The 24,631-nt window shown below is 54.3% G+C and overlaps 1 protein-coding gene, 1 long non-coding RNA gene and 2 other non-coding genes across 10 annotated transcripts; 3 read left to right on the top strand and 1 right to left on the bottom strand.

Annotated features, from left to right (window-relative positions):
- The first annotated feature begins 87 nt into the window (after nucleotides 1-87).
- On the top strand, nucleotides 88-3,417 carry LOC122702291. The gene is made up of 2 exons (XR_006343206.1): nucleotides 88-304; nucleotides 528-3,417. It is a non-coding gene; the product is annotated as an uncharacterized LOC122702291 (long non-coding RNA).
- Nucleotides 345-427, top strand: LOC122702352. Its single transcript, XR_006343221.1, has one exon. It is a non-coding gene; the product is annotated as a small nucleolar RNA SNORD60 (small nucleolar RNA).
- Nucleotides 3,418-7,274: 3,857 nt separating the features above from the next.
- On the bottom strand, nucleotides 7,275-13,260 carry RAB26 (RAB26, member RAS oncogene family). Of its 7 annotated transcripts, none has more exons than XM_043915942.1 (9): nucleotides 12,899-13,260; nucleotides 11,723-11,833; nucleotides 9,351-9,392; nucleotides 9,198-9,264; nucleotides 8,999-9,051; nucleotides 8,575-8,640; nucleotides 8,436-8,492; nucleotides 8,270-8,367; nucleotides 7,275-8,167 (listed from the first exon to the last, which is right to left on the bottom strand). In XM_043915942.1, exons 1-9 carry the CDS (start codon nucleotides 13,091-13,093, stop codon nucleotides 8,065-8,067), a joined length of 792 nt encoding a protein of 263 aa, XP_043771877.1. In that variant the 5' UTR covers nucleotides 13,094-13,260; the 3' UTR covers nucleotides 7,275-8,064. The 7 variants fall into 7 exon arrangements, with proteins under 7 accessions (XP_043771877.1, XP_043771878.1, XP_043771883.1 ...); XM_043915943.1 differs by having other exon boundaries at nucleotides 8,270-8,346; XM_043915948.1 differs by lacking the exon at nucleotides 8,270-8,367.
- Nucleotides 13,261-22,724: 9,464 nt separating this feature from the next.
- Nucleotides 22,725-22,796, top strand: TRNAY-GUA. Its single transcript has one exon. It is a non-coding gene; the product is annotated as a tRNA-Tyr (tRNA).
- The last annotated feature ends 1,835 nt before the right edge of the window (nucleotides 22,797-24,631 follow it).

The raw sequence follows: 24,631 nt of genomic DNA, 5'->3' as shown, positions 1-24,631 counted from the left end.
CTTCCTCCGGGATTGCCCAATCGCAGAGCTGGAACAGTTTCTATAAATACTTGAGTCTGGCGAACGTGCGGTCTTTCAGGATCTAGCACGCGGTGGAAGGTGTTTGTCTAGGTGCAAGTGATGCATGTTGGAGGAGGGACCCTGGCCCGGCGGGGCCCGGGAAGGTGGTCCAAACTCGGCTAACCTGGCCCCCGGGCTCCTCCCTCAGCCCGAGCTCCCACGTTGATCTTTAGCTCTCTACGCTCCTCTGCCTCCCGCTCGCCCCAGTTGCGTCGGAAGTCCGAATTGTTTCTGCTTCCCAGAGGTAAGGCTGGGCTGGGGCTGGCTTCCCAAATTCAGTTCCGAGCCTGTGATGAATTGCTTTAATTTCTGACACCTCGTATGAAAACTGCACGTGCAGTCTGATTATATTGCAAGACTGAGGCTTTAGGTGCCCCACCGTGGAAGGGCCTGGGGGTGAAAACACGTCTTGCCAGAAATGGCAGGATAGAGCATCTGTCTACAATTGGGCTCTTTCTGACTTTCAGGACCGTCGGTGACCCAGCTGGAGACCTTGAGGTCAGCGTCTTTCTAAGGGGCCTTGGTGCCCTGATGGGTATCCTTGGATTCCAGGTAAATCCAGGGCCTTTTCCAGTTGTGACTGGGGAATGTCTGTCTTCTCTCTCTCTTCCCGCTTTCTGCCTCCCTTTTTTTCTAAGGCTTCCCTCTTGGGAGGAAGGCTGGTGTTTCGTGCCTTTTGGGAAGATAATTTCTTGAACCTCACTCAAGGCAAACTGCCTTGGTCAAACTCAATGCTATGTCCAGTAGAATTCATACTTCCCTTTAGGCATTATCAGGAATGCAGGGTGAATGACTTGGGACCCTCCTGTCGCTCCCACCTCACCCTCTGCCTTCGTGCCACCTTCTGTTACTCCCAATTCCAGTTCCTCTAAGTTATTTTCATTCCTTCTGGGACCCCCTTCACTTCCAGACTGTGCAGTATATTCCCACCTGCAAGCACCCTATTACCTGGTCAGTTCCATGTAGCCCAGTCCCCTGGGGATACACTCAAGTATAGGAAAATAAGAGAGACCTTAAGGTCAGTTCAGCCAACTGCCATGTATCAAGTTTGATACTCAAGGTTTTCTAAAAACCCTTCAGAGGCTGTCCCTGAAAGAGAACAGGGTTTTCTTCCTCTTAGGTCACTTCCTTGATCTTTTTCAGTGTTAACTGGCTTTCAAATATACTTTCTCATTCCTTCGAACAGGCTGACCTCTCTGCTCCCTAGGGTCAGTCCCCCTGAAACTCGGCAAAAACTCAGTTACAATTAGGCCCACAAACACAAATGCCATAGCTCCTAGAGGTGGCCTTCGAAGTATTTAGTGATGGAGGAGAAGGAAAGGACTCACCATGAAAAAGCCAGGCCAAGGCTCAAACTAAATAGATGGCCTTTGCTCTCGGCAATGCTTCATAACCTCAGGGCAACCCAAAAGTGGGCAGGAGGGGTCAGCCATCAGTCTGGAGGTGAGACCAACAAGGGGGGTTTACTAACCATTGGCCAGTGAGTACCAGGAGGCCCCGGGCCATGCCCAGTCTACACACAGGCCAGTCACTGGGGATGGGACTGCCCTTGGTCGCTAAGGAGGGGCCCCTTCTCCTGGGATGGCCGTGCTGGAAGCCCAGGGATTCAGGTTGCTCCCCTGCCACAAGATGTCTGTATCCATCGAGGAGCCCCTGATGGCAGGTAAGAATATATTTTTTTCAATACAGGAGCCACTTTGTCCAGATTTCTCATGCTGGGCCTCCTTCCTGGTGACTAGCTGATGGAAATCCTTGGCCCCTTTACTGCACTGAGCTCTCACATGCCTTTTGAGTTGAGTGTCCTACCCCACTATCAAGGAGAGACCTGGGCTCCCTCAGGGCCACATGGCGGTTAGGAGGCCTTAAGCAGCCTCTAACCTTGACCCTGGCTAAGGCTGATCAATAGGAAGAGCGAGGGCCTGTTCCCAACCAGAGTCTGCAAGCCGTGAACACTGCAGTTTGAAACAGGTCCCTGGAAGGCCATAAATGCCCAACCGGCAGAAACTCACCTTAAGCCAGAAGCTGCCATAAGATTAGATGGAAAAGGTTACAACCCTAAACAGATGCATTCTTAAAACATAGGCTCTTGGTGCTCTGTCTGAATACGAGAGTCCCATTCTGTCAGTTAGCCAAATGAGGGATACAGGATGGTACGAGACCTCAGCAGGAAGATGCAGTGGTCCCTGTACACCCCCTTGTGGCCAATCCTTATAAAACTCCCTGAAGATGCTGTGTGATTCACTCTCTGACCTTAAATCCCAGTTGACCCCTCACAGTATCAGATTGCCTTTGAGCGGACTAACCCCAACCTGGACCAGATGCAACAATGCACTTGGTGGACAGAAGTACCCACCACAGGGGTGTTGGGATGTCAACACTTGTTTGCCCAAACCCTAAGAAAGGAATTAAAGAAGATATGCTAAAAGGGACTGTTCTACAGTCTGTAGATATATGTTGATATGGAGGCTCAGATGAGAATGACATTGAAGTTCTTAATTTCCTTCAAGCCTGCGGTTACCAGTTCTTCCAGAAAAAGGCACAAATTTCATAGCAACAAGTTCAATACATGGAATATATTATAACCCCTGGAAATAGACAGCTGTTCTAAGAGAGAAGAGCTACATTAGGTTTGAGCGCCCCCAAAGATGTTTTTTTGTACTCACAAAATTAGCCCTCTCTGAAGCTCCTGCTCTGGGTCTCTTTAAAAAGCCATTTTGTATCTGGCTGGAAAGGAAGGGACTACTCGAGGGTAGGGTCCTAATACAGAAGCTGGGAGACGTTCCTCAGCCAATAGGCTATTTTTCCAAGCAACTAGATTCAGTGGCTCCAGGTTGGCCTGGCAGTAGCTGCTGTCAGTTTGATTACTGGAGGAGGCTAACAAGCTTAACCTTTGGAAAGTGAAAGTCGCTCAGTCTTTGCGACTTTTTGTGACCCCATGGACTATACAGTTCATGGAATTCTCCGGGCCAGAATACTGGAGTGGGTAGCCATTCCCTTTTTTGAGTTGTCATATGATCCAGCAGTCCAACTCCTGGGCACATACCCAGACAAAACAATTCAAAAAGATAACATGCACTCTGTTATAATGTCTTTTCATAATGAAGAGGGAAAAAAAATGGTTGCTTAAGTTTATTGCTATGCTCACCACTTCTGTAAACTGGTCTGCTTATTGCTCACCACCTCTGCTTCTGTGAACCGGCCTACTTATTGGGTCAGCCAAACTGCTTAGGCGGGAAAGTCACTAGGACCCAGAGCTCCATGCCATATGAGATGGTCAGAACAAAGCCTGTGCACTCACCCTCTGGAGGCGACTGCAGAGTCTGAACAGGTGCTAAATAAACTGTGCTGTTCTGCATCTCCAAGTGTCACTTGTCTCTTTCCCTTGCCACGGTTTCTGTAACAAGACATGGAAGCAACCTAAAAGTCCATCTACAGATGTGGTACATATATGCTATGGAATATCGTTCATTCAATAAGTCCTGTCCAACTCTTTGGGAACCCATTAACTGTAGCTCACCAGGCTCCTCTGTCCATGAGATTTCCCCGGCAAGAAGACTGGAGTGGGTTGCCATTTCCTTCTCTGTAATGAGTTCTAAGCCAGCCTTTTCACTCACCCCCAAGTGGCTCTTTAGTTCCTTTTCATTTTCTGCCATTAGGGTAGTATTTGTGTATTTGAGGTTATTTCTCCTGGCAGTCTTAGTTTCTCCATGATCCAGTGATTGTTGGCAGTTATGTTCTGCCTCTTGAAACCCAACTTGTATATTTGAAAGTTCTTGGTTCCTGTACTGCTGAAGCCTAGCTTGAAGGATTTTGAGCATAACTTTGCTAGCATGTGATTATGCTTTTCACAGTGGAATACTATGTGCTCATTCGTGTCCAACTCTTAATGACCACATGAAGTATGTAGCCCATGGAATATCAGTTCAGCCACTCAGTCCTGTCCGACTGATTGAATGTTACTCAGCCATAAACCATGAAACGCTGTTACAGCAACATGGATGGGCCTAGAGATATATGTATGATGGGATTACTGCTGTACACGAGAAATGAAAACATTGTAAGTCAGTAAATGCTGAAGCTGAAACTCCCAATACCTTGGCCACCTCATGCGAAGAGTTGACTCACTGGAAAAGACCCTGATGCTGGGAGGGATTGGGGGTAGGAGGAGAAGGGGATGACAGGATGAGATGGTTGGATGGCATCACCGACTCGATGGGCATGAGTTTTTAAAGAACTTGCCACGCCTTCAACCCACCTAAACCCCAAGTAACAGTAACACATTAGCCTTGACTCAGCTAGACAAGACTGTGTCCCTGGAATTCTCCAGGGAATCTTCCCACCAGCTGAGTCACAAGCCCAAGAATACTGTGAGTGGGTAGCCTATCCCTTCTCCAAGGCATCTTCCGATCGAGGATTCAAACCGAGGTCTGCGTTGCAGGCAGATTCTTTACCAACTGAGCTATCAGGAAAGCTCGGGAAAAAAAACATTCAAAATGCCTTGCAGCTGTATGGCATGCAGCAATCCCCTGTAAAGTATGGGGCTGAGATCTTGCAGCGTGATAACAAGTAGCCATGGACACCAAAAGGTCCCAGCTTAGGCACGGGAGCAGCAGAGGAAGCGGTCCTGACACAACAGGTGACATTGACCCCATCCCTTTTACTTCTGACACCCCCCTGCCCACAGCCCCTGAGCAAACCTGGGCCCAGAGATGAGGGTGAAATGGGGATGGATAGTGGCACTTCCATCACTTTGCTTTCCGACCTATGGAAATTTACTAGAGGGCCATGAGAATGAACAATGGGAAGAAATACTGGAAACAATAGGATGGGTAAGACTTAGGAGATCAAGAAATTTGGAGTTATCAAGGGAATATTCCATGCAAGGATGGGAAGGATAAAGGACAGAAATGGTAAGGGCCTAACAGGCAGAAGAGCTTAAGAGGTGGCAAGAATACACAGAACTATACCAGAAAGTTATTAACTGGATAACCACAACGGTATTGTCACTCACCTAGAGCCAGACATCCTAGAGTCAAGTGGATCTTAGTAGGCATTACTGCAAAGCTGCTGCTGCCAAGTCACTTCAGTCGTGTCCAACTCTGTGCAACCCCATAGATGGCAGCCCACCAGGCTCCCCTGTCCCTGGGATTCTCCAAGCAGGAACATGGGTGGGTTGCCATTTCCTTCTCCAATGCGTGAAAGTGAAGTTACTCAGTCTTGTCCGACTCTTAGCAACCTCATGGACTGCAGCCTACCAGGCTCCCCCGTCCATGGGATTTTCCAGGCAAGAGTACTGGAGTGGGGGTGCCATTGCCTTCTCCAGAGGCTGGTCAACAAGCCTCAACTCACAGTCTGAAAATGGGAGAACGGGTTGAGACCAGGAAGCCTGTCTCAGGCACCAAAGTCACATCAGGGACTTAGGCTGCAGTGACAGGCTGTCCTTGCTGGACATGGCCGGGGGAGGGGGGGTGGGTGGTGTTTAGAGGATTGGGGATTTGTGGGTCACCCCGCAAAAAAAAGTGAAAGTGAAGTCGCATAGTCATGTCCAACTTAGCAACCCCATGGGCTGCAGCCTACCAGGCTCCTCTGTCCATGGGAGTTTCCAGGCAGGAGTACTGGGGTGGGTCGCCAGTGCCTTCTCCATACTACAAACAAATGGCCACAGGACTGGGAATGGTCAGTTTTCATTCCAATCCCTGTGAAAGTCGCTCAGTCGTGTCCTACTCTTTGTGACCCCATGGACTATACAATCCGTGGAATTCTCCAGGCCAGAATACTGGAGTGGGTAGCCTTTCCCTTCTCCAGGGATGGAACCCAGGTCTTGTGCATTGTAGGTGGATTCTTCACAAGCTGAGCCTCAGGGGAAGCCCAGAGGCAGTGCTAAAGAATGTGCAAACGACTGCGCTCATTTCACTCGAGGGCAAGGTCTCAGCAGTACATGAACCCAGGACTGGTACAAACTGGGTTTCGGAGAGGCAGCAACCAGAGATCAAATTGCCAATGGTGGTGCCCCCAAGGTCAGCTGGCCTAAGGGATCTCTATCTCCTGGATAGGCCTGGCACCAAGCGCCTAAGTACACAGTTTTTTGCCTCCACCAAAGACTTTGAAAAGGCTTACACCCACATTCAGTGATGGGGTCTTCTCAAACTGCACCAGAACCCCCACCCGGGGCCTGTACCCCTCCCAGACATCTATTTCTTGGTAGTCGATAGAAACTAACTGCCCTCTTCAACAGACCACAACCCCCCTTTCCCAGGATTAGCTGTGGCCTTTGCTTGTATAGACGATGCTCTGTTTATGAGACAATGTACACGAGGCCAACTGAGTAGTCAGAGGAACCTGGTGTCACCATCTATAACATCGCCCACCCTGGGGAGAAGGGCAGTTGGCCTCGTTTCAGCAGGGGTTGGAGCTGTCTGTGGTGGGGCCACCCAAGATGTCCTGTCTGCCATGAGTGAATCCACCTGGAACTCACTGCAGACTGTCATTGTCTCAAGTTCCTGGGCTGATGAAGTGACTGATAACAGACTGGCCATGTTCTTCCTCCTAGCTGAACAAGGGAGGTATGTTACATCATGACACTGGGGTAGTAAAAGAAAATACACGACCATGCCAAGTGGCCTCATTCTTTCTGATGGGGTAACCCAAGTGCTGACTGTCTAGACTGTACTTTAAGTAAAGGGACGTTGAGTATTGTCTGGTTTTTAACCCCCATTTGGGCCTCTAGTTGCCATAATCCTTAGCATTTGGTCCCTGTCTTTTTAATCCGTTGAGTTTGTTTCTTCCAGTTTGCAACAATTCCATGTCAAGGTGATGGTGAGGCAGGGGTTCCAGCAGAAGTCACCGTGGACAAGGCAGGGATAGAGTCCCATGGTCCTAGTTAGGTAGGGGCCATGAGACTAGTGCTAGGCTGAAGAAGCTGCAGAAGGCCTTTACCTCTCAACCTCTCAGTGAAGGTTTCTTGGGGTCCAGCATGTGTGTGTGTATTCACACCTGTTAGCACCCCAGAGGACTCCCTGGGTGGGATGACAGCCCATCCGTGGGTAGTCTTGGAGCAACATGAAAATGGAAGTTCATGCCAGTGATTTTCCACTTACTAGGACCACCTTTTCTAGGTTTTGGGGTTGTCTTTGCCTTGGGGTGGTTCGTGAACTCTTTAATTCCTTACGGATCGTCCCAGCTTGTGGCTGTCTTTCAATGGACGAAGCAGGCACTCCAGAAAACAAACTTTATTCACCAGGACCGGAAACAAAAGCTTTTGGTCAAAAGACTGACTTGGAGTTTTTTCTTTAGTACAAGGTGGAGTGCCCTGCCCACCCCTGTGACGACCTCACTGAGCCCAGGCTGCGTGTCAGCCTGCTGAAATGGTACCCTGGTCCCCAGGCAAGGCTGGTGGGCCTGGTTTCCCTGACATTTCCGTGACTTCCCATGGGCTGAACACTGCGTTACAAAGCCATAGCCTTGGCATCCTCCAGGGGAATCTGAAAGACCCTGTTGATGTGGAACCGGGGCCTCCCATTGAGGGGGCTGGCAGCAGGCAGTTGTGGTCCTTGGGGTGCAGTGCAGGGTGGGATTGGTGGTGGAGCCCTCTGCCCCGGGTGTGGGCAGGATCCTGCCCCTTCCTTCCTGGGCAGCAAGTGCAGCTGAAGACATGGCTTTCTAGGCAGTTAGGCACTATACATGTGTGGGTGCTGCAGCCCCCCTGAAAGTTCGGGGTGCCCATGGGGGGATGGAGGCGGCAGAGCCCTGTGGCCAGAGGGCCAGGCGCCCAGCAGTCTACCCTTAGGTGTCCCTCCTGTACAAGAAGATGGTTGCCTTGGGGCAAGGCCCTCGGGCAGCAGCAGGTGAAGAACTGCAGACTCTCTGGCTTTGTGCAGCCCATTTGTTGGGACCACGGCTCTGGATCGCTGCCCAGATGAGGGGTGGGCGAGGCTCAGCCTGGGACTGACTGCTCTAGGCTGTCCAGTCTTCCAGGAGGACGCCTGGTGACCAGGCCCTGCAGGCTCAGGGTCTGCAGCAGGAAGCCCCCCGACCTTCCCTCTTGATGTAGTCATGCAGCTGGAAGCGGGGCTCGCTGGGGGCCTTGGTGCAGCGCTGTTTCAGCTCCCTGTGGGGCAGGGATGACTGTGGGATGGGGTGGCCTGGACCCCCAAGGAGGGGGTGCAGAACCCTGGGTCTGGGGCTCCTCCTGGTGACCGCGAGGACTCACTTGGCTATGGCCGTGAAGGCCAAGTCCACATTGAGGCCCGTCTTGGCACTGGTCTCCATGAACGGCAGCCCGTAGTCCTGCAAACAGCCGTGGGCAGCCTGGCAGGGGCGGCTCAGGCCCCACAGCCCCGGGGTGCTTGCACACCATCCACCCCACCCCAGCTCACCTTGGCCAGCTTCTCCGCGTCCTCCCGCTTCACCGCACGTTCCTGGGCAGAGTCCACCTGGCGTAGGAACCTTGGTGAGAGCTGGCCCTGGCACCCCCCACCCCCACCCCCGGCTCCCCTGCAAGGCTAGAGTGCCCACCTTGTTCCCCAGCAGCATGAGAACCACATCGTCCTGGGCATGCTCCTGGATCTCCATCAGCCAGGCCTGCGGGGGCGGGGCTGAGGCCAGGCTGGAGGCCAGTGCTCCAGGCACCCCGGCCCCTCCAGGACGCACCCCCAGAGTGCCTGATGGTGTCTGACGAGCAGAGGGGCCCCAGAACTAGTGCTCCCTGGGTGCCATGCACGGGCAACCCAACAGCTTCCTTATCTAAGGTGTTGGACTGGCAAGTGCCCCAGGACCCCCCTTCTGCTCACTCAACATGCGCCTGGCGGGGCAGTCTTTCCACCTCCCCGCTGTCAGGAGGGTCCTCAGCAGCCTGGGACCCTGAGGCCCTCTGTGCTGGAGGGCGGCCCCATCTCGGCCTGTCTCCCCACCGCCCGACCCCCGGAAGGAAGCCTCTGACCTGGATGCTGTCGAAAGAGGCCTTGTTGGTGACGTCATACAGCAGCAGCAGTGCTGGGGGTGAGGGGAGTGAGGATCTCTGGAGCCATAGCGCCTGCCCCCCACCTCCTCCTCGTGGCCCCGCCCTTCCCGCTCCTGGCCCCCTCACACCCCGGATGCCCTCCTGGGGCCGAAGCCTGGGGTCCGGGCCCCGTGCTCACCGTGGGCGTCACGGTAGTAGGCGTGGGTGACGCTGCGGAACCGCTCCTGGCCAGCCGTGTCCCAGATCTACAGCCGGGACGGGAACAGCCATCAGTGCTGCCCGGGCCTTCCCAGGGGCCCCCTGCCTTCACCACCCCCCCACCACCTCTCACCTGCAGCTTCACCTTCATGCCATCCACGTCCACAACTTTGTTCTGAAACACAACCAGCCAGCTCCAGCGAGAGCCCAGCACCGAATGCACCATCCTAGGTGGCAGCTAGATCCGTGCCCCTCCGGTGGGGTTGGGGGTTGGGGGTCGGGGTGGAGTGGATGGGGTGGGGGGACAGGCAGTGCCAGGCCAGGGCTGAGCCTGAGGTGAAGAGCTCCGGTGTACCCCTGAGTCCACCACCCCACACCTCCTCTGGTCAGGCTCTGTCCTCAGGCCCACCTCCTGGTTCTCCTCTGACCACCTCCTGCCCTCTACCTGCAGATAACACATCCCCTTGAATCTGAGTCCCCGGGGCCACCCAGCTCTCACTGACACCTCCACCTCCTGCTGCTGGGCCCCTCCTGGAGGCTCATGCACAGCGGGTGCCCAGGCCACTCCCACCCAGATGGCCATCCTGATGAACTTGAAGGTTGCCCCCCTCCATGCCCAGCTGTGTCCAACTCTGGGCCAGGTGTTTTCCTCTGCCCAGCCTGGAGGCCTGGCACACAGCCCCGCCAGCACCCCTGCCCTCCAGGGCCCCTGGTGGCCGCCCACCCCAGTCACTGAGTCCCGCTGGCCTGCACCCCCAGCCCATCCCCTCTCCTTCACCCGCTGTCCTCTGCTCCCTGCTGCCCAGCCTCAGCTGGCTTCCCTGTACCCACTTGCTGTTTCAGCTTCACCCTGTATTCCTCTCCCCTGTGCTCTGCTCCTAGCCCCCAGGCCCCGCCCCAGGCCCTTCTCCCGGGCCACTGGCACCTCTCACTTGCAGGAGTTACTTGAAGTCACCCACTGTGTGACTCCAGGCCTATTGCTAACACTGTGCCTCAGTTTCCCCATCCACAAATGGCGATAGCCAGGGTGCCCGTCACATGGCTGCCCCGATTAATTTATGAGCACTGTGTGCAAAGCAGAGAGAACTGAGTCTGGCCGGGAGCAGGGCTAAGATGGTCATTTAAAACCCTCTCTTCCTGCAGCCCCCGGGGATGGGCTCCGAGCAGTAAGCGCAGAGCCCAGGACCTGGCTTGATACCCAGTGAGCGCTCCCTGTGGGCTGGCTGGTGATGCTCCCTTGCTGGGCCCTCCCAGTTCAGGACTAGAGCAGGAAGTGGCTCAACTCCGGCTCCCATCTGCTGAGGTGGGGGCGGGGGCTGCCAGTCACCAGCTGAGGCCCCAGGAACAGCACTTCCTCCCTCTGCACCAGCTCCTGCTGTCAGGGTGTTTCTGGGTCTCCAGGGAACGGCGCAACCATCTGCCCAGCTGCAGGGACATCCCACCTTCCCCGGCGCCCCGAACAGGGTGTGAACCAAACCGCCTCACCTCCCTCCGCACCTGCCCTGGAGCCGAGAGGGAAGTGACAAGGGGGAGGTGAGGCCAGGGCCACCTCCGCTTCTGGTGCCTCCACCCTTACTTCATCCCAGAGCATGTGAGGGGCTCTACCCCAAAACGGGAGAGAGAGTGGCTCCCCAGACCGGAGGGAGGCCCCCTCCCCCCGCCCCCTGTCCCCAGAATGGGCCTCCTTCCCCACCTTCTGCCGACTGGGTCTAATTAAAGGGTGAGAAAAATGCAAATCTGGGATTTGCTGAGAACACACCAGTACCCCAGGACACGGAGTTCAGACGGGTGCCAGAGCCCAGCAGGCCCAAAGCTGCGGTCCCCCCCATGGCCCCGCAGGCTGCTTGGGGTGCTCGAGGGCTCTTGGGGAGCCAAGTCGAGGGCCATCCCCCAGAAGGACCCCAGGACAAAGCCCTGGCAGGGTTGAGGTGGTGAGGGGGTTCTAGCAGGGGAAAGCAGTCAGGGCTGGGGGGCGGGGATCATTTCCCAAAAGCCTCCCCGCCCAAGGGCAGGGACTTCTCCCTGACTCTGGGACCAAGGGTGTGCTTAAGCACCATAGCCATCTGTCTAGTCAGACCTAGCACCTCAGGGCTCCTCCGGGCAGTGGGGCAGTGACGCTGGCCTCCCCAGTGGCCATGGGGTTTGAGTTCCCATGGGGGCACCAGGACACACCTCCCTCAAGGCACAAGACCCAGCCCGCAGGGTCATGCCAGCCCGGGATGCAGGGGTACCATCTCTGCTTCAATCATATACAGCTGCCACATGACCCAGGACCCTTGAGGTGTCGGGAAGCAGGCAGCTTGGTGGTAAAGGCGTCCCAGCTTAACTACCTTGACTGGGAGCCAGGTGGGCCAGGCCGGGGCTCCACCTCATGAGGCCACCGGTCCCACAGGGTTAATGGAAAACCAGCTGCCAGGGGTGTTTCAAGAAGCCATGAGCTGGTGTTGGGGGCCTGGGGCATGGCTGGGCCCAGTTGGTGCTTGGGACGTCAGCCCCCTCTCTTACCCGGAAGTCGATGCCCACGGTGGAGATAAAGGTCCCCGCCAAGAAAGCCCCATCCTTGAAGCGCACGAGCAGGCAGGTCTTCCCCACGCCTGAGTCCCCCACCAGCATGACCTGGGGCACGGGGAAAGGGCAGAGGGCACCTCGGTATCTGGGAACCCCTCCAGGGGAGGGGCCAGTCTCCCCTGAGCTGGCCTGGCCAGAGGGGGGCCCGTGGGTGAGGGGCAGGAGTGGAGAAGGTCTGCAGGTGCAGCAGGGCCTGGGGAGACATAGGGCCTGGACCTCTAACTGCCTCCTCTAGAAGGTTCTGTCCCCTCTCCATCAGTGGGAGGGCAGGAGCTGCTGCCTTCATGCGGGGCGCTACCTGGACACCATGCTTAGTCTGAAAGGGGAGCAACTGGAGTTTTGTGGGGAGCAGAACCAGAGTGTTGGTCACTGGGGGCCTCCTGAGAGGCCTGGGGTGGTGGGGGTGGGGGCTCTGAGCCAGAGGGCTTCTTCCATTCCCAGCAAGACTCTAGAGTAGAGTCTGCCAAGTGAGGGTCAGATCTTGGCGTGGGGAGGGGCTCAGGCCAAGTTTGTGGGCTGGGAAGGCATTCAAGCCCTTCTGCCCTCCCCCAGTCTGTTGCCAAAGGTTCCCAAACCCAAGGATGGGCCTGCCGCCCACTGCCCCCCGCCACCTCCCAGGATTCACCTGCCTTGGCCTGAAGGAGGCCCCATCACGCCTCACCCAACCTGTGAGCCCCTTCCTAGTCTCTCCCCCTAAAAGGAGACTGGGAGACCCTGTGGGCCAGAGAAGGCAACATATGGGAAGATGAGGCTGGAGCCTTTGGTAGGGGCAGGAGCATCAGGGAACAAGGAAAAGATACCTGCCAGGCTCTGACTTCCGCAGGACCCCTTGTCCGGCCCTGCCCGCCGGGTGTGGGTAGCGGAGGGGGAGAGGGCAGCCTTGCCATATGTTGGGTATCCCAAACCCGGGTTTGACAGCTGTGTGTGTGTGTGTGTGAGCGCGCGGTGCACCGCGCCAGCCTTGCCAGCTGCGGGGTGCTGCTCGGGGAGCCAGCTCCGCGCTGAAGCTCCGCAGGGCCCTGCACCCTTTCCCCGGACCCCCTCCCCGCTCAGCTCGGGCCGGACGCCACCTGCTGCACTCGCATCGCCTGGGGCTGGGGGTGCTCGGCTCACCTTGAAGGCGACGTCGTAGAAGTCGCCGCCGCCGCCGATCGAAGACCGGCCGGGCTGCGGGGGCCCGTTGGGCGGTGCCTCGGGGCCAGGGCGCGCAGTCCCGGGTCGCACCGGCCGGGGCCCGTTGGCGGCGGGCAGGGCAGAGGTAGCGGGTGCGCTGCCCGCCTTGCTCTTGGGGGTCTTTTTCCTGGACATGGCGGGCGGGCTGGCGGTCGCTCAGTGCTCTCCCGCCGCAGCCGCCGCGCCCCGGGACGCCCTGCTCCCCTCGCCCTCGGAGCCAGACCCGGAGCAGAAGCCGAAGTCGTCCCGCGGCGGCGGCGGCGACATCCCGGGCGCCAGGCTCCGCGCCGCCCCGCCCCCGCCGCCCCACGGCCGGGCAGCCACTCAGGCCCGGCCTCCCGCCGCCGCCGCCAATGACCGCTCGGGGGCGGGTCCATGCAAATGAGGCGGCCGCCCTGGGGGCGGGGCCCGGGTCCAGGGTCCAGGAGCGCAGGGTCCCGGAGCCTCTGCGCCTGGGGGGCGGTTACCGCCCTGTCCTGCGCCCAAGGGTCCCTCTCCATAACTGCACCCGGGCTTCGGTGCGGGTGTGGGGCGGTGGGTCTGGGTGACCGAGCACTCGGCGTCCTGTCCCTCCTCTGCTGTGCACCACTCCGCCCCGCGCTGCCCCTTGCTCGGTGACCCCCGCCCCCGGACTACCTCCAGGCCCGGGACGAGGAGAGAGGGGGGCACTGAGGCAGCGGGCCTGCGTAGGATGGGCACCTGGGACTCGATCCCATCTCAGCCGGAGGTGCCACCTGGCCTGCTGCGGCACCACCCCCTCCCTTACAGGCAGATAGGTCCAGGAAGCTCCAACACTCCGTGCTTGGCAAACAAACCCGGGTGCGCCCCGCCTCCTGGGGCTCAGCTGACAGCTGGTTATCAGAGGCAGGACGTAGGGGCCAGGTTGAGTGGCAGGGCCGAGGCAGCCTGGCGCTCTCCCCCGGAGCTTCTGTCTGTTGGACTCAAGCTTCAGGATCCCTGGGGAAAGGGAAGTCAGTGTCACAGCCAGTGGCATGCCCTCTGAGCATCCACTCTCCTAGGGCTCTGCCCTCAGGGACCTGGGAGGTGAAGGAGGTGGGAGGCCAGGCTGTGGCTGGCTCCTGGGCTTTCCAATGCTTTCGAGTGCTGTCAGTTGAGTGCTGGGGCCTGGCAGACTCCTCTGCAGGGCCTGGCACCTCTGTCCCAGGACTGCCACCCAAGATGCTCCGGGTTTTGAGGATGAGGCTGAGTTGGTCTGGGAATCCTGGGAGTGGTGAGCCGACATGCCCTTCTCCCAGGGCTTGCAGGCAGCAGGTACAGATGAAAGGCAGCTTCCTGCTCTGCACGCCTCTGTCCTGAGACGTAGCCACTGTCATTGGGACCCTGGGCCCTTGAGAGGCCTGAGCCCTCTCAGCTGGCTGCGCCTGGAGTCCAAATAATCACAGCATGCAGACGCTGCCTCTGGGGCTCAGAGGTCTAGGCAAACACAGATGGAAGGATGCCACCCAGCCAAGCAGTTCCTCGAGAGGGCTGGCAGGGCCATGCATGAGAGGGTTGGGGCAAAGCTGCCCTGCACTGAAGGCCATAATGTACTAGGTGCAGGTGGGTGCTGCTGACGATCAGATGGGAAACCAAGGCTGGGGGTTGGCAGGGGGCTTGGGGGAGAAGGACCGGGAAGGGAGCTGTCTAGTCACCAGGCAGGAAGCCAAAGAGCTGGGATATCTACGTGGGAACTGCGGCTCTAGAGAGCATAAAGCAGGGCTTACCTAGAGGTTCCCTGGAGAGAGACCCATCCCTCAGGGCCTTGTCAGAGCTGGGGATCCAGCTGAGGGCCTCCTGACCTCCTTGACTGTCTCTCTCCTGTGGTTCCCCAGTTCTTCCAGGTCACTGCCCAGATGTGTGGTTGGTGAGGCCTGAGTTTCGGGTGTTGGGCTCCCACAGCCGTGGCCCTGGGGACTCCAGGTATCTCACTCCCACGAGGCTGGCCCAGGGTCTCAGCACGGTGGTGCCCACTGACCCTGGCATCCTAGTCCATGGGCTCTCTTCCTCTTCCTGCCAGCTGCTGCCAAGGCATGGGAAGTGCCAGGGGTTTGAGTGCCCTAGGGGTGGGACTACAGATGAGGTGTCCTGAGTTGGTGGGAGGTTGGCTGCTGGTAGGGTAAAAAGGAAGAGAGGAGGCTGGCAATCCAGAAAGAGTGGGAAGCTAGGAGCAGAGGGAACTGAAAGCAGTGGAGAAAGACTTGACCTTGCAACCTTTAAAATTGGGAGAGTATGTGAAAATTCATGTCTCTGGTTTCTCTTGAAAAGAGGGAATTCTGAGTCCCTGGCCTGCAGGTCCCCTCTGCCTTCCTGCAGTTCTCCTAATCTTTGATCATCATGTCTTCTAGTTCCTCTGTTTGCCATCTGTCTCACCCTCTGGGATGTAAGCTCTCTGGGCACAGGAAGCAGCTTGTCTTGGTCACTGTCATATCCCTGGCAGCCGGCTCCAGGCCTCAATAAACAGTTATGAAATTGGTGAAAGAAGTATGAGCTAGAAATGTGGGCCCCACTTCAAGAGGACACATTGTTGCCAACACGGATTTGAGGGAGAACATGCCTCCACAGGCAAGAAGAGTAAGTCTAGTGTGTTGAGTAGTGAGAGCAAGACCTTGTGGAGGCGGGGCATTTGCACCGGGCTTTGAAGATTGAGCAGGAGTCCAACAGGAGACAGAAACTTGCCAGGTGGAGGGAGTGAGTATGTGTAGATTCAGAGAGCCAGGAGGTGGGCACTTTGAGTAGAAGAGGCCAAAGTGTGGTCCAATTGCTTGGAAGAAATGAGAGGTGATTCGATTGGTGACAAAGGAGGGGGCTAGATTGGAAGGTGAATTTAAATGTTTTTCCTAGGAGCTTGGAAGTTGTTCGGTGGGAAGTAGGGAGCCATGCATGGTTTCTGAAGAGAACAACAGTGAGAGGGTGCTGCTAAAGGAACAGCGGGTGTGGCCAGGAGGAGCTGGGTGGTGCAGGGTGTGGACAGGGAGGTGAGTTTGAGGGGTCTGCAGGAGCCCAAGGAGGGCTAACGAGGACAGAGGGGAGACAGAGTCTGCAGGCCTGGAGGGGAGGCAAGAAAGAATCCGGACCCTGCAGGGTGCCCGGCTGGATTCAAGATGACAGGTCCTTTGCAGCTCTTCCCAGTGAGAGGAGGGTCTATGGCGGCTGTCTGTGACCGCTGTTACTGATGCAAGTGACCCTGGTCCTGTTTCTGGACCATGCCCTCCAGGCTAGCAGCTCTCCTTTCCTGGCCCCTCGAACACACATTCTTGGGACCCAGCTGCCGCCCTGTGAGAAAGCTCGAGTGGCCTGGCAGAGAAGCCCAGGTGGAGAGGACCTCACCTGCCAGCCTTGTGAGCCAAGACACCCTGGCAGGTCCCAGGGAGAGGAGGTGAGCCCTGCCCATGCTGCAGACGCTGAGCACGTGGAGATGTCTGTCACACAGCCCTGGACACGGGCACCCAGCAAGGGGAGAAGCGGGCCCTGTGGTGGGAAAGGTCAGCAGAGCGGCTCTGGCTGGAGCTGGGGGTCTTCAGACCTGGAGAGGAGATCTCCCCAAGGCAGGCTAGGTCCCCGAAGTGGGGGTTGGAGCTGAAATGAACCCTGGGGCTGAGGTAAAGGTGAGGATGAAGGCTGTGTCTCCCTGGGGAGGGGGTACCTACCAGCGCTTGGCCCTTCTGGCTTAGGGCTAGCCCTGCCTGATACAGAATCTGCTTGCAATGCAGGAGACCCCAGTTCGGTTCCTGGGTCAGGAAGATCCCCTGGAGAAGGGAAAGGCTACCCACTCCAGTATTCTGGCCTAGAGAATTCCATGGACTGTATAGTCCATAGGGTTGCAAAGAGTCCGACGTGACTGAATGACTTCCACTTTCACTGCTGGGCGGGGAGGGGCTGCACAGTTCTACATCCCAGTAAATGGATGGAACCACCCCAGGAGTCACTCCTGGACCCTCTCTCCAGCACCGTCTGCTGGCCCGGTCCCCTGGTCCGGGGCCTTCAGCTCCTACTCTCTGCCTTCTGACTTGCCCATCCATATGTCTGACCCCCTAGTCCTAGAGTGATGTGTGCTGTGAATCCCCAGCCATGGAACCCTCTGGAACCTATGGCCTCGTACAGTCTCTCTCTGGTCCCTGATTTTCCAAGCACTCTGGCTTCACTGCTCAGCCACCGAGTGCGGCCCTCAAGCCAGGCAGCCTCAGGCAGGAATGAGAGTCCTCCCTGACCTTCCTTCCAGGCTCTGCTTGGATCCCCCTCCTCCGGGCAGACTTCCTGGGCTCCTCGCGCCCCCAGTCTTGTACAGGCACACGGACACTCACGCTTGCTCTCCAGTGGTTCCTGGGGGACTGTGCTGCCCCCGCGTGTCAGTGAGGTTCCTGAGGACAGTGTCCATCCTGCCCACTCCTGCCCTCACCACACACTTTTGAGGGTCAGCCCAGGACTGAGCAGAACAGAGCGAGGCTGGACTTCAGGCTCCTTTAGCCAGAGGGGAGGGGCAGAGTCCCCAGAACTTGTGCCCTCAGAACACCTCCCAAGAAGACAGTCCTGCAGATCTCAGCGGTCTGCAATCTCAGGGAGAGGGACCCTGGCTGGGAGTGGTGCCCGAAGGCAGGGGCCCTGCTGGGCATGTGGTACCCGCTGACCGCCCCCCAGGTATGCACACTCTCTGAGCCCGCTCTCCTCTCTGTGAGCTGAGGGGGTGGAAGGAGCTGATCTCCAAGGTCCCTTCCAGCTCAAACACCTTATGTTCCATGAGATCCGCGTGAACGTTGCCATGGAGACGTCAGAGAGGATCTGCGACAGCACGGATGTGACTGAGGAGTCACCTGAGGAAGCGGCTGGTGTCAGAGGAGCCCTCCCCACCCCCTGCCACCCCCGAGGCCCTGGTGCCAAGGGGACACGCCATGTGCCCCGCATGCCCCCATGAGACCCAGCGGGTATAAGGAATGCGTGTCCATCGCTGCCTACGGGGAGAAGGACCGACTGGCACTGGGGGGGGGGGGTGTGTGTGTGAAACACAGCGCTGTTCCCTTGCAGGTGTGGATGTGAGGTCCGCCCCCTGTCCTTGCTTCCCACGGCCGCTCAGGAACTGGCATCTGGCTGCTCTTGGCAGTCTCGAGACAAAAAGCGTGCCAGTCGCAGTGTGGAAAGTGTGGGGGGGGCCTCGCTCTGATCCAGCCCCTGCACTGAGGCCCCAGGTAGGCGAGACCTCTGGGCTCAGAGCACCCCCAGCTGCCGCGTGGCTCCTGAGTACCACACGTGGCCTCCTGGCAGGGGAGGCCTCGGTGTCGGTGGGAAGGAATAAAACGAACCCCGTGTAACCATGACAACCACTGAAGTCTGCAGCTGGCTGCCCCTGGAGTGGGCCAAGCTCTTCACTTGCCTCATCTCGTCTTTTTTCTTAATTATAAAAATATTATATATATGAGTTTTGCAGGCACATCAGCTGCACAAAAGGGAAAGGCAAGAATAAAAGTCCTTGTTCTGGGACTTCCCTAGTAGGCCAGTGGTTAAGAATCTGCCTTCCAATGCAGGGGACTTGGGTTTGATTCCTGGTCATGGAAGTAAGATCCCACATGCCTCGGGGCAACTAAACCCGTGTGCCACAGTGAAGACCCAGCACAGCCCCCCTGAAAACGTCTCTCCCCCACCCCCAGATCATGTCCTTCAGGGGTAACCACTGTAGCTTTGGTAATGGCTCCTGGGTGAGTTCCTTACAGCGGCTAAACACATTTCCACAGACACAGCAGCACAAAGCAACTCAACTTGGCCATCCTGCGCTTCGGAGGCCAGAAGCGTGAGATGAACCTTGTGGGGCTGAAGTCAAGGTGTAAGCAAGGCGGGGTCCTCCTGGGGGTTCCAGGGCAGAGTCCCTGACCCTTCAGCTTCTGCTGGCCTCCAGCTCTTCTTCGCTTGTGGCCACATCACTCCAGTTTCCACTTCTACAGGCACCTGGCCTTCTCCTCTGCCATCAAAACTTCTTACAAGGACGCTTGTGATTACAGTGCATTTAAGGTCCGCCTGGATAGTCCAGGGTCATTCCCCATCTCGATGGTTCATTTAGTCACATCTGCATTAACTTTTGTCATATGAGGTAGTGTTCACATCTTCTAGGGATTAGGACCTTGATGTCTTTGGCATCCTTCATTCAGCTGAAACAGGGCCATTCAAGTTTTTATTTTGGGACTTTGAAACAAGGTTTCTGTGACTGAGCAAACCTAAAAAAAGTCACTGGATTATGGATTTCTTTTTCTATCTTATCTTTGTCCCAGTTTTTTTAGGTATCCAAATTATGTTTACGAAGTACATTGCATATTTATGCGTAAGCATGCATAAAGCACATTGAGATGTGATCCTTGTTCTCTAAGAGTATCAATAAAATCACAACTAACTGATCTTCCACATTTGATAGGATTTTCCCATTAAAAGAGCTGGACTAGGGACTCACCTGTGTAGGAGTTCCATCCGGAAACTAAGATCCCACATGCTGCAGAGTGTGGCCAAAAAATGTTTTTTTAATTAAGAAAAAAAAAAAAAAGATCTAAGTGTCTTTTCCTGGCAAGGCTCTGATATATTTTCAATTTCTTCATTGGATGTTAGTTTTTTATTTTTTCTTGAGTCAGTTTTTATAGTTTATATTATTTCAACATGTTTCTAGACAAAAAATCTTTAGATAAAAATATTGCACATAATCTCATAATTTTTCACTCTTTATTTCTGTGAATAAACCTTCATTCTTAATCTTAATGTGCTGTATTTTATTTTCATCTCTCCGCTATACTTGCCAGGAGGTTTAAAAAAGAAACTTAATAGCCTTGCTTATTAAAAATAGCTCTTGATTTTATTAATCAATTCTACTTTCCATTATTTTACTTCTTTATTTTTGGGCGTCCTGGGTCTTTATTGCTGTGCAAGGGCTTTCTCTAGTTGTGGCAAGCGGAGGCTCCTCTTTGTTGAGGCACGGGCTGCTCTCTGCAGTGGCCTCCCTTGTGGGGCACGGGCTCTAGGCAAAGGGGCTCAGCAGCTGTGGCGCACAGGCTTAGCTGCCCCGCGCCAGAGACGGAACCTGTCCTCTGCATTGGCTTCTTTTTTAATGTTTTGGCCAAGAGGCATGTGAGATCCTAACTCCCTGCCTAGGGATCAAACCCATACACCCTGCGCTGGAAGGGAAAGTCTTAACCACAGGATCACCAGGGAAGTCCCTACTTTTTCTTTTCAAAATCGTTAACCGATACTCTTAACTTTCTAATTTCCTTCCTTCTACTTTGCTTTGGTTTATTTTATAGTTGTGTTTCTAGAATGTTGACAAGGATGTTTAACTTATATACTAGTTTGATATTCCATGATCATCACTTTAAAAAAGTAATGTTATCAGTTTCTCTCCATGTGCAACTTTGTGTACCACAGATTTGGTAAGATATGTGCTCATTACTAGTCATTTCTATAGATAACCTGATTTTAATCTTGATTTTAAATTATTAAAAGTTAAAAGATTGAAAAGAGGGTATTTCAATTTCTAAATGGTAAGATTTTTAAATATCAGGTTTATTGGGGCATAATTTATGTACACCTGTTGTTGGTTTAGTCGCTCAGTCGTGTCTGACTCTTGTGATCCCATGGACTGTAGCCAGCCAAGTTCCTCTGTCCATGGGATTTTCCAGGTAAGAACACAGGAGTGGGTTGCTGTTTCCTTCTCCAAGGGATGGTCCTGACCCAGGGATTGAACCCATGTCTCCCACACTGGCAGGTGATTCTCTCCCACTGTGCCACCAGAGAAGCCCTTCTGTATACTGACAGTCATCAGTTTTAACTAAACAGTTCGGTGAGTTTTGACAAATATCATTATTTAAGCATCATCATACTCATGACATAAAACATTTTTGTCACCTCCAAAATTTCCTCATGTCCCTTTGCAGTAATTCCCTCCTTCCACCCCTAGCTCCTGGCTACCACTGACCTTTTTGTCACTGTGAGTGTTTAAATATGTAAAAAACAACTTTATGAATGTCTAACACATCCAATAAGTGCACATTTTTAAAGTGTGCAATTTGATTAGTTTTGACATATGTGCACACCCATGAAACCATCACTGCAATTAAGATAATGGAGATATCCACCCCTTCCACATTTACGTTTCAATTACCTGAGTCATCAGGATGTCCGCCCTTGTCCCAGACCCTCAGTGAATGGCTCTTCAGGCTTTTACCCAGGTGAGCATCCCTGGGTTAAGGTGGGTTTGGGGAAGCCCCAGCTGTGAGCTAGACTCATGATGTGGTTAGCAGATGAAAGAACCCAGAGCACCTCTAGGGGGCAATGTTTCCTAAGGCCACTTAATTGCATAATCTTTTCCAGATACTTGGCAAAGTACTGTTACATAAACTAGAACTTATTAACTGTGTGGTTCAAACCCTCCATATCGTTACTGAATTTTAAAAAATTGTTCACTTGACTTGTACAGTTCAACGGAAGGTGTAAAAAGTCTTCCACAATGATTTTGTGAATTTTTAAGTTTAGCTGTGTTTGCTACTGTTCTTTTTTAGGGAACATAATGGTTCATTATATGTTCTACACAGATTGCATCTTTAATTAGTGCAAAAAATTGGACTCATTTCCCATTTACTATCTTTCGCTTTAGGTTTTATTTTCCTAGTATTAATACTGCCACTCCATTCTCTTTGTATCTTCATTTTTCTGTTTCTTTACTCTCAGCCTTCTAGGTTGTTTGTCTTAGCTGTGTCTCTATAAACAACATTTACCTGGACTTACTGTGCTTTATTATGAAAATCTTTGCTCTTTATCAAGGGAATTTAACTCATTTATATTTATAATGATCACCCATATGCGTGGTCTTATTTTGTGTTCTGGTTAATACACTGATTCACTGTTTCCTTTTTTAATTCTTTCCTTCCTGGACCAATCAGGTTTTCTTGTTTCTTTCCCCTCACCTCTAGTTTCCCCCTTTATTTTAAACTAATAGTTATCATTAACTATTAATAAAAAGCATTTACATCTATATTTTATCAAGAATTAAACATTTCTTGGACTTCTCTGGTGGCACAGTGGATAAGAATTCGCCTGCTAAAAAAAAAAGAATTCGCCTGCGAATGCAGGGGACATGGGTTTGATCTCTGGTCCAGGAATATTCCACATGCCGTGGAGCAACTAAGCCCGTGGGCCCCAACTACTGAAGCCCAAGTACCTAGAGCCTGTGTTCCACAACAAGAGAAACCACCACAATAAGTTGGTGTACCACAACAAAGAGTAGTCCCCACTCGCAGCAACTAGAGAAAGTTTGCTTGCTGCAATGAAGACGCAATGCAGCCATAATTAATTAATTTTAAAAAAGAAACATTTCTCCAATGTCCCCCTCCCTGAATCAGGGAGGATCTTTGGCACATTTTATTTCCTCTGACTCACCAAGTGGTTTGTTGAAATAGTGTAGAATTTCATCTCCAGATAATTAATTTTCTTCTTTATACATGTGTCTTTCCAGGGGACTTCCCTGGTAATCTAGCAGTTAAGACTCTGCTCTTCCAGTGCAGGGGGCCCAGGATTGATCTCTGGTCAGGGCACTAGATCCCGGCAACTAAGAAGTCCACATGAGGCAGTGAAGATCCTGTAAGCCACAAGTAAGACCCAGCCCGGCCTGAATAAATAAATTTTAAGTAAGGATTCCCTGCTTCCAATGCAGGGGTTGCAAGTTCGATCCCTGGTCAGGGAACTAAAATACCACATGCCCTGGTGGTAAAAAACCAACCAGACTATATATATATATATATGGGCTTCCCAGGTGGCTCAGATGGTAGAGAATCTGCCTGTAATGCAGGAGACCTGGGTTCGATCCCTGGCTTGGGAAGATCCCCAGGAGAAGGGAACAGCTACCCACTTCTTGCCTGAAGAATTCCATGGACAGAGGAACCTGGCAGTCTACAGTCCAAGGGGTTACAAAAAGAGTCGGACGCAACTGAGAGACTTTCACACACACACACACACACACACACAAACACACACATATATATATATAATTTTTTTTGTATTTCAGAAATCCTTTTCAATCAATTGCATATATTCCACAATGACATTTAAGAAGTCCTTTAGACTTGGTTAATCCGTTTTGCTTATTTTGCATCACTCTTTCTTATGGGTGTATCTTCCCTCATCTTGAGTCCTTAAATCTTAACTGTTGGTCATTTGACTGGAATTAAAAAACTAGGGTTTGAGAAGTAATCTCAGTCCTTCCCCTTACCTGCTGTGTAACTGGGCAAATTTCTTAACCTCTCTGTGTCTTAGTTACGTCACTTAATAAAAGGAACAGTAATAGAACCCACCTCCTAGAGTCCTGAAGAGTGGATGGAATAAGGCCGTCAGTGCGTGGGTGGGGAGTTGAAAGATGCGGGTTTCCTCCCTCCAATCTCTCAGGAAGTTCTCACCACTAATCCTTTCATGCCCTGTGCACACACTCTCCTTCTCCGCAGTCCGTTTCTCCCTCTCTGTTGGCACTCTCCCCTTAGCCTGGAAACCGGTTCAAGTCTCTCCCATAGTAAGAGAAAACCTTGGCTCTCGCCCTGTCCTTCTCTCGTCCCTTGCCTCCCTTTCCTTTCATATCTGAGCTTCTAGAGACAGGGGAACAAGCCGTGTCTACACCCCGCACTTGCTACCATCCTGCATCTCCCTCCTGCCGTCCCCTCCACCCAGTGGGCCCTCGGTAAAGGTCACAGTGAACACAGCGCCTTCAGTTTCCTGCAGCAACTGCGGCAGGGTGGAGGATGCATCGGGTGACCCTGGGGAGGTCTGTCCTGTAGGATAAGCTGGGGGACAGATGCTTGTGTCCCTTGGATGGCTGTGTGATGTGATGGGGGCTGGGGAGGCTTCCTGGAGGAGGAGTCACCTCCCCTGAGTCTGCAAGGGGGTGGGACAGAAAAGCATTCCAAGCCAAGGGAAGAACAGGGGGCAAGGCCAGGAGGTGGGAGGCTGCAGAGCGTTCTGGAAGCCCCACGGGGCGGTGCAGGGGGAACAGGGAGGGACAGCTGCACCCGCCCAGCCCTGCTCTGTGTCCGCAGCACAAGCCGCTGTTGGCTTCTCCCCTGGAGCTCTTCCCCCAGTGTTCTCACACGGGGCCTCAGATTCCTTCTGCTCCTCTGGCTCTCTCACTCAGCCTCCCCCCCCCCCGCCCCCCGAGGCTTCCCCCCTCCCCAACTGCAGGTTGGGGTTCTCTGCCTCTGGACACTCCCACCTGCCCAGGTGTGCTCACCACCCCTCTGCCAGCTTCACACCCCACCTCCAGCTGCGTTCTGGACACCTTCTCCAGTGGCCCCAGCCCCATCTGTCCAGAAGCCCCTCCTCACCTCCCCCCCTCACATCTCTTCTCCCTGCCCCCCCCAATACCAGGCCCCAGACAACAGTCTCTCCACCCATTCTGACAGCTGCCCTCCAGGCAGGGCACCATCTGAGCCTCCTCCTCCCCCACCCACAGCCAGACCTGAGACTGTTCCCCACTTGGGCCTCCTCCCCCTCCCCTTCCTTCCTCCCGAGGAGCCCACCGTGGCTCCGCCTCCATGCCAGTGTTTCCAAGCGGGGTCCTCGAGCACTCCCTCTGTGACTCTTTGTCAAAAGGTCCCCGAGGCCCAGAGGTCTGCCGGCTTCATGATCCTTCCCTATTAGGATGGAAGTTCCTCCTTGGGTCTAACTTAA

Source organism: Cervus elaphus, chromosome 10, assembly GCF_910594005.1.
Source record: "Cervus elaphus chromosome 10, mCerEla1.1, whole genome shotgun sequence".
Lineage (NCBI taxonomy): Eukaryota > Metazoa > Chordata > Mammalia > Artiodactyla > Cervidae > Cervus > Cervus elaphus.
This window is presented reverse-complemented; position numbering and strand designations above follow the sequence as displayed.